Source organism: Cynara cardunculus, unplaced genomic scaffold (genome assembly GCF_001531365.2).
Source record: "Cynara cardunculus var. scolymus isolate 2C unplaced genomic scaffold, CcrdV1 Un_Scaffold_2305, whole genome shotgun sequence".
Taxonomy (NCBI): domain Eukaryota; kingdom Viridiplantae; phylum Streptophyta; class Magnoliopsida; order Asterales; family Asteraceae; genus Cynara; species Cynara cardunculus.
Genome location: NW_020201043.1, coordinates 26344 through 35707, shown reverse-complemented (window position 1 = coordinate 35707; position 9364 = coordinate 26344). Strand labels below are relative to the sequence as shown.

Genomic DNA, 9364 nt, shown 5'->3' with positions numbered 1-9364 from the left:
ATACAAAATTAATAGACATAAACAAACATTGTGTCTCAAATCTATTAATACATAAATATCTAATTGGTGTATGAGTCAATATGTATGTCATCATCATCTTCATCGTCATCCACATCAAAATCCCCATCCTGGCATGGTGGCTGCTACAATGGTTGCCCGACATAGCCAATGCAAATAAGGTCTTGAGCGATGGCGATAGAGACAATTGGATAGTAGCTAGAACAAATTCAAACATTTTAAAATTTTCAACTGTATAATACTATCTTTAAGCATGTCAATAAAATGAAAATGATAAAGAATGAGAATGAGAACGAAAATGGGAATGAACCAGTTTAATCTGGAATGAAAATTTAGGCCTATGGGAGAATAATCTCATTAATTATGCTTAATACCCCTAACTAAACATCCCATTAAAGTTGCATTGATGACTCTACATAGGTTTTCTGTTGGGTTTGTTTAACTACATATATCATTTAATAAGTCCCCTGTTTTATAATGTAGAATGCTATTCTTTTAATGTTTCAGGTTCATGATCTAATTTAACTGATTGATTTTATGCTTCACGCAAATACTTGGCATACTTCAATTTATTCCTCTCCATGCAAGCCAATTGCATACTCCGTTAATGCATATTTCTCTTAATTACTTCTCTTGTTTCTGTATTTTTAAATATTTGGATCCTAAGCAAACCAACTATTGTACCATAAACTTTGGAGCAACTGATAGCTTGATAAGTTGCTCCAATCTTTTGTCAGTTTACAAGTAGATGGAAAAGAAAATAGAGATCAAGATTGCATGTAATTCTTTCTACAACAATTGGACTAAAATATAATAAATCCATTGTTATATATCCTTAACTCTATATAATCTTAATGAGACTAAATTGTTCATTAGGATTTATGTTTGGATCAAACCTTAACAAACCAAATAAATCTAATACGGACTAAAGCTACTATAAAAAATGAGGAACATTCTCACAGTCTTCAACCAGTAAGACATGGTCATTATTATAGGACATGGATATTCAAATGTCATTTGTTCAAACATTGCAACAGATGGTTGATAATTTACAAAGGGACTTAAATAGATCTAACTATAAGTTTCTCATCGGCAAGTTCAACATGATAAGCATCCAAATCAATCAATTATAAATGGAAATAATATTTTCTAAATGGTTKACTGTTTTAAGTAATTAGAGACTRARAAATTTGAATAGAAGACTTGAAATTTCCAAATYAATCTTGACTATTTCAAGTTMTAAATTGCAAAGATGAAAACTTGCAGCAAAATGACACAAAATMAAACMATKCACCTTTAAGTGCATGAGGGTGCACAACGACCAGAAGAGGGGTGAGTAYGATGAAATCTAAGCTCCGTGGTGAGAGTGCAGAACAATGAGAAGAGAGACGACTATTCTGAACTCYGCGATTAGGGTTTCAATTAGCCGTGGACGATTACRACGAGGAGCYRTGGACGATTACAGAGYCGTGAATGATTTGCAATTAGGGTTTCAATCAGTGTTCGATGTCAAAATATCGTATTATGTTTTCCCAATATAAATTTATTTAAGTTCCGATCAAGTCCCTAAAGCTTAAAGATATTTGTATTATCAACAATTTTAGTTTAGTTTATTAAAAATATTATATAAATGTTTTTTTTTCAAAAAAAAAAAACTCACCCTATAGCGTCGACATGTCGACACTGTGGATTCTCCAGAATTTTAATTTTTACAAAACAAGTTTTCAAGTACTAACAAATTGTTAAAAACAATTAGACACCTATTGCGACGAAGTCAACGTTGTTGATATTTTGAATTTTAGAAAACATATTCTTTTGATGGATTATAAAATATATTTTCATTTATTAAAAATATTAAAAAAATTGGACACCTACTGCGACAACAGTCGACGCTATAATTTGAACTTTTATAAAACACATTTTCATTTACTACAAAACAGTTAAAAAAAATATGGGAAACTTACTGCAACGACAAGTCGTCACTGTAGAGTTTTATTTAAAAAAAAAAGAATTTATGCTCTTCAAATAGAGGGAAAAAAATCTCTTTTAATACATACAACGAAGAATTGCATGTCATCGCTATAGCCTTTGAGGTATAGAAGTGATTTCTTGTAGTGTAACCAATATTTGGTAAATTGAATTGTAATTTTTTTATACCAAAAATCATTTGTGCAATGAAGTTAAATATCTATCTTGTATTTAAAATGTATCCTCCATGAACAAAATGCAAAGACTTGTAAATTAAAAGTAAAATTATCAATTTTAAATAYCAATACTAATTAGAGTTAATTTTAGATTTGGTCCTTATGGTTTAACGAAAATTATGACTTGTGTCCTAAAACTTGATCTATCATCCTTTAATTTCGGATTGATTTAGGATACGATTTAATCATTGGTTGTAATAAAACACTTAATTATTATCTTTATACAAATTAATCACTATTAAACGATAAAAAAAATATTTCGTTATTAAATCTAAATTAAATTATAAATAAAATATTGAATTAAAGAAATTATACAAAAAACCAGAACTTTAAATAGTAAATTTGATACTAATATTGATATTTTTTTCCCCAAAATTTTATGATATATTTAAATTTATATTTTATTCAAAAATAAAAACATTATTGCTTTCTCAAAATCACTAAAAACCGTATTATATCGACATAAATAAATTAAAAAAATTAAAATTGAGATACATCTCGCTATATTATTAAGGCATGACTCAAATTTCGGTCTACTTCTTGAATTTGGAAGATGATCGTGGTTAAGGAAATGTATAAATGGATTTTAAAAAAATAAATTAGGTAATTAAAATTCATTTTCATTCTACTAGATCTATAACACAATCAAACATTCGATTTACTCGTATCATTTCTCATGTCGATTTCCATACAAATGTGCCCTAATAGTTGATACTTTAAAAAAGCTCATTTCTAGCTTTTAGATACATATGCACCTTGTTAAAGAAAAGATGGGGATATCTTGAATAAACCCATGTTTACTTACACTACTAGAAAACTAAGTATTAGCAACGAAAAATCCCTCGCAAATCAGGAAGGAATTTACGAGGGAACAACAAAAAATCCATTTCATCGCTAATCTCTCGCTGATCAGCGACAAATTAGAGAGGGAATGAATAGTTCAACTTTCCTCGCTAATCTGTCGTTGATCAGCGACAGATTAACGATAGAGTGGATTTTTGTCTTTCCCTCGCAAATCCCTCATTGATCAGCCATACATTAGCGAGGAAATGGAGTTTTGTCATTCCGTCACTGATCAACAAGGGATTTGTGAGGGAACGACCAAAATCCATTCTCATTTTTATGTGTTATATGTACACATGTGTATGTGTTATATGTGTATACAACACATAGGCTGTATTCTCTTTACCTATAATTTTTCCGTCGCTGATAGTTTTCAGTTTTGTAGTTAATTAACTACTTAGCTTTTTAACAATTATTCATAAAGTGTGTGAACCCACATATATTCTCTTTACTAATGATTCACATGAGTCATTTATTCATATGTTATCAACATTTTTACCTTTATTATTTGAACCTCGCTGATCTAATTTGTGTATGAAATTATGATGCAGATACAATATTGCTCAATGCTGGACATATTCGTATAGTTTTTACAAGATGTACTAATAACCCTTCGGTAACAGTTGTCATATCATTTGTCCTGGAAAAATTAATGACAATATCAATTCCGAAAAAAGGAAATAGTACTTCTCATCAATTATAAAGTATTTTCATGACGACTAAATAATAAATAGAAATAGAAATAGAAATAGATAGGATATTGAATCAGTGGCAGATTGGTAGCGCCTTGAGTTTGTGAAGATGGAGAGCAATGAGAATTGTATTATCAAACTAAATACAAATTAAGCTCCTATTTACATGCAACATCATACACACACACACACATATACAGGCCCTCACATCACAACTTGTTCTTGTAACCAATTCATGCAAAAAAAATAAAAATACAGAGCATAATTATCGTCTCAGAACCTTAGACAATGCATCTACAACTTCTTCGCCTCTGTATATAATGAGTCTGGCAACTTTGTAAGTGATGGACGTGACAAACCTATTCGTGATTGGTTAAATGATGGGTAAAACTCTGTTTGTGATGGGTTAAATGACGGCTTAGGTCGACCGGTCTTTCTCCATCCTCGTACCTCTGTAGCAATATGTGATATGAGATTTGGAGATTAAATTCAATTGCGAACGCTAATAATTAGCTTGACAAGAATAACATACCTCTATCATCAATGGTATCACCGACTAAAATACTTAGCCAACCTGGTGCCAATCTGCCAACCTCCATTAACTTGAAAAAATCACGCCGACAAAGATAGTATGCTCCTGTCATTAGTTGAAATGCAGACAAGTCCCCTCCAAGAGTTTCTATCCATCGCATGTTAATTTCCATGGTTTCATCAGCATCCGCATACACAAGGCTTGCACCACACCCATGTACCTTCAATATACCACTCATCACAATGACAGACACATTAACTTCATCTCCCACTAATAATTTGCTTCCTATTGGCCAATAACTTAACCATATGCCAGCTCCTCCATCTTCAGGATCGCCAAAGACTATGGGATTGTACATCAAATCAACACCATTGTTGGTACGGATTTTAGCAAACCATGTACAGTCTCGACCTGATAATGATAATACTGTATACTTGAAAGTTAGATTTAATCCTTTGAGCCTCCTATCCATGGGAGATGAAGGCACCTCAAAGGACAGAGATGTTGATTCTGATATATACTCAGGTGTTATGTTTGGATCCTTTATGTCTGGCAGGTGCGTGCTCAAGATACCGAATTCATACAACATCTGTGCCACAAACAATAGGGTTCAGTCACACATATATAATTAGTTCAGGTGGCATGCCGATGTGCTTGTGTGTGCTTATGCATGTCATTCAGAAAAGAATAGAGAACCTGGATCCTTTGGCTTCTGTTTTTCATGATCTGATCATCACGAATCAGGAACACATGATGATGTTGATATTTTTTTAGCCACTTCAAGTGTCCCAAATCAGTTTCATCAAGTCTGGCTACCGGCACCAATTTAAAGAAGTCTTCCACTTCACTCAACTGATAACAATCATCATAGCCAAACTCATGCAGTGTGAACCGATGTGATTCAAAAGTTATTTTATATAGCGAGGAACAACCATATACATACAATTCTGCAAGTGCACTTGGAAGACAGAGAAGCCATTTAAGTCTACAGCTTAAAGTCACGTGTAGTACCCTAAGATTTTCAAGATGATTGTAGTTGGGCAAGCTTTCAAACAAACCTATGCCTAAATCCAGGTACTGCAATTTTTGTTGTATGCTGAAACTTAGAGGAAATTTTTCAGTACCATCAAGGCCGCAGTCTCTAATGGATAACCACACTAAAGAATGTGGCAAAGAAAAGGAAGTTTGTTGTGGACTTCCTCCACCAAACGTTGAAGTTGGGTTCCTGGAGAGCTTTGGACACTCTGACATGTCCAATAGAGCAAGATTTTTTAGGTCTCCAATGGTTTCACAAACATCAACCAGTTCATCACATTGACAAAGAATCAAAGTCTCAATATTAGGGAGTCGGTAGATATTGCGGATTGTGGACAGAGACTTTGAGGATTGAAGATTTAGAGACTTAAGTAATTGAAGAACCTGTTGCAAGAGTAACAAGAATTATTTTGCGCACACTATAAATCTGCATTTAAAAGAGGATGTCAAATTTCTTACAATTGGCGGTTCAAATACTTTCAACTTGCTATCTCGCATATCTATAGCCACCAAGCTTTTGAAGAATAAGCCGGAGGGTATGGCTCTTAGATTGAACTTACGCCAGCATAGCCATCTTAAATCTTCTGAAAAATCCTCGTAGGATCCAATGAGATGCACATCATTTAGGTGGAGCAATTTTAGGTTATCCATTTTTGTAAGTGAATCGGTCTTAAGATCTAAAGACTGCAAATTTAACATGGAAGAGAGCAAGTAAGCGTACATCAGATCTAGAATTTAAGAAACTACTTCTTGTATTAAGGTACTCTAAAGAATGGATTGGGACAGAAAGATAACATAGCGAGTGTTGAGCATAAAAAGAGTATAATCTAAAATATGAGAGAGAATTAGAATATTGACCATCAAAATTTGCGGATTATCATCCCACAAAACTTGCATATCAAGTGCTAGACCTTCCATTGTTTTGGAACCCTAAACAGGAATTAGAGGAATTGATAGAATCTTAGATGAAATAGGAGGGTGGGAAAGGAAATATAAGCTTAAACATCAACACAAGAAACGTCTTACCTCTCCTTTGTGCAAGATCTTGTAAGATTCAATACTACGCCAAACTCTACTACGTTCTACAGGGCGTTTTGATTCTTCAATGATTATGCTTTTCCCCATCTCTTGAATCAATTGATGCACCATCAGTTTGTTGTTTGGTGACACAGAAAGAAGACATCTATTGGTTAGGACTTTGATCCCAGATGATGCACAATAATCAAGCTCCAATATTTTTTCCACATAATCCTTGTCTTCGCCAACAAAGAAACAAGCAATATGTAAAAACAACTCTTTGCTATTTCTATCTGGCAATGAGTCATAGCTCCTTATGAGTACATGTTGGATTCCAGAATTCATATCTCTTTTCAATAAATCCAATGTATTTCTCCAAAATAGGATGCTAATATCCTCTGATAAAGAGGAACCCAACACTTCAAGAGCCAGTGGATTTCCTTCACAATACTGTAGCACCTCTTTTGTAAGTTCCTCATAACCGTCCATAGGAATTTTGAATCCAAAGGCATGAAGACTTAGGAGCTCTAATGCTTCTTCATCATCTAGTAATGTCATCTTATACTCATGACAACTCCAAGTTCGAGACCTAAACCAATTATGTGTATTATTGTTCCTGGTTGTCATTATAATTTTGCTTTTTCCATTAATTTCCTGGAAATTGATAAATTTTTCCAGTGGTCTTGGTTCATCAATGTCATCAAAAACAATAAGTGCCTTTTTCCTTTTTAAAACTCTATTTGTGTAATAGCGCCCGTACGACACTTGGGGTTTCCCCTCTCCTACAATATCTTTGGCAAATTGTTGGATCAACACATCAATATTACCTTGTTTTTGATGTATACTACCCATGTCTTTTAAAAAGCTAATGATTTCAAAATGTTGCCGATTTGAAGAGACAATGTACTCTGCCAACGTGGTCTTGCCACTTCCTCCCATGCCACAAATTATTAGAACCTTGTTGTTGGATTGCTTTAACCAGGAGTTAATATCTTTATCTCGAGCATTCATCCCTGTTAGATTGCGTGGAAGATTAACTATTTTGTGACCAACTTTACAGTAAACGTTATCAATGATTTCCTTCAAAAACTCTGTTTCTGACCTGTAACAAAACAAGGTAAGTGATCTAGTTCATTTGATGGCATTCAAGACTTGTTTCACACAAGTTCTAATGAAAACAATGCTAAAACAATCAGGTGTTCCAAATGTGAATTACAGTCTACCAGTATAAGTTTAAATTTGGGGGGAATACTAGCATTCTGAAACCTTAAGAAATTTGAATGATATTCAAGATCTGAGGAACTCAGGCCTCTTCATAGAAGAAATGGTCTAGGAATACTCAGGAGACACATTTACAGGACCTTCGTATATCCTTTCACAAAGAAACAATCCAATTAAATTATAAGCTGGGACAAAAAAGCATACCCTGAAAGAACCAAGCCTGACAATTCGGCAACCTTCGTAAGGGCTTGTCTCCATCGTTTCACGTTATCATCCGTCCACTTTGAAGAGGTTTTAACTTGTATCTTGAAAGTATTATCTTGCTTTYTAACATGAGAGGGATCAACATGATAAAATACCGGTAGAACGAAATGATCTAACTCYCTCCTTCGCTCAAGGATCAACCAAAGCTCATCGAGGCACCATGTTGAAGTTGCATAATTCTTAGACAATACAACTATCGAGCCCTTGGATGCTGTGATTGCTGTCTCAATTTCCGGTTTGAGGTCTTCACCTCTACTGATTTCATCATTATCCCGAAAAGTGGAAATTCCTGCTCGGATTAACGCGGCATAGAGATGATCGGTAAAAGAATGACGAGTATCTTCGCCTCTGAAGCTTAGAAAGATGTCATAGTTAGCCGAAGGTGAAGCAATGCTAGAAGAGGAAGAACTGGAAGCCATTGGAAAGAATGTCTGAAAGAGTGGAATATGAAAGATTCACAAGTCTTGAATGGTCTGCTAAAACGTACTCTCAAAAGAATTGAAGCGCGTCATCATTGTAAATGTTTAAATTTATGGAGTTGGATTCGCACAACACCGAAAGCAAAAATTATACTACTTTATAAAACAAATTTGCCCAAATTCTTAAAAACAAATATAGTACCCTATAATGTAAAAAGTCTTAAAAGTCTAAAAAATGTACAACTTTTTAAGCATAAGGTACTACCCTTTAAACCCTACCCTAAAAAGATGCACATCTCAAGAGAAGGGAACAAGCATGGTTGTGTTTGCAGCCCTAAAAAGATGCACAGAAAGCCCAAATTCCAACGCCACATTTCTGTGTAATCTTGAATAAAGAAAGCATACGAATAAACAATCTAGAGGCGTGAAGTTTAGTTGAAAAGAGGAGACAAAGAACAGCACAATTACACCCATCCTTAATTTTTTTAATACCCAAATACACCCATCCCCTCTCCCAACAACAGGCCTCCCCTCCCCCAAGATTCCTTATGCCTTTACACGTTAAATAAGTTTTTGGATATTTCAAAACATGTTAAATAAGTCATTGGATAATTTTTTGGAACAAATAAGTCCTTGGACATTCCAAAATATGTTAAATAAGTTTTTGGACAATTTTTGGAACAAATAAGTCCTTGGACATTCCAAAAAATGTTAAATAACTCCTTGGACAATTTTTGAAACAAATAAGTCCTTGAACAATCCAAAACATGTTAAATAACTTCTTGAACTTTTATAAAACATGTTGGATACATTCTTATGACTTGTACAACTAGTTAAAGTGGTAAAATAGTGAAAAAAAATCCGAGAAAAAACCCAGTGAACATTCATATTTTAAACGATTAAGCCCCTAAATATTTTTTGAACCAAAAAGTATTTAGATCTATAAAATTAAACAAATATAACAAAAAAGTACTTACATTTACAAAAAAATAATTACATTTAATTTTTTTTTGATAAAGTTTATTTTAATTAAAATTAAAATATATTCTGTCAGTTATTTTTCAAACAAAAAAAATAATTATTATTAAATTTATTTTAATTAAAAATATATATATCATG

The 9364-nt window shown here is 33.4% G+C and overlaps 1 protein-coding gene across 1 annotated transcript; it reads right to left on the bottom strand.

The window, feature by feature from the left end:
- Positions 1 to 3984: 3984 nt before the first annotated feature.
- LOC112502985 (TMV resistance protein N-like) lies at positions 3985 to 8265 on the bottom strand. The gene is made up of 6 exons (XM_025107028.1): positions 7767 to 8265; positions 6351 to 7443; positions 5802 to 6008; positions 4986 to 5708; positions 4290 to 4878; positions 3985 to 4209 (listed from the first exon to the last, which is right to left on the bottom strand). The coding sequence occupies exons 1-6, from the start codon at positions 8243 to 8245 to the stop codon at positions 4052 to 4054; spliced, it is 3249 nt and encodes a 1082-aa protein (XP_024962796.1). The 5' UTR covers positions 8246 to 8265; the 3' UTR covers positions 3985 to 4051.
- Between the last annotated feature and the right edge of the window lie 1099 nt (positions 8266 to 9364).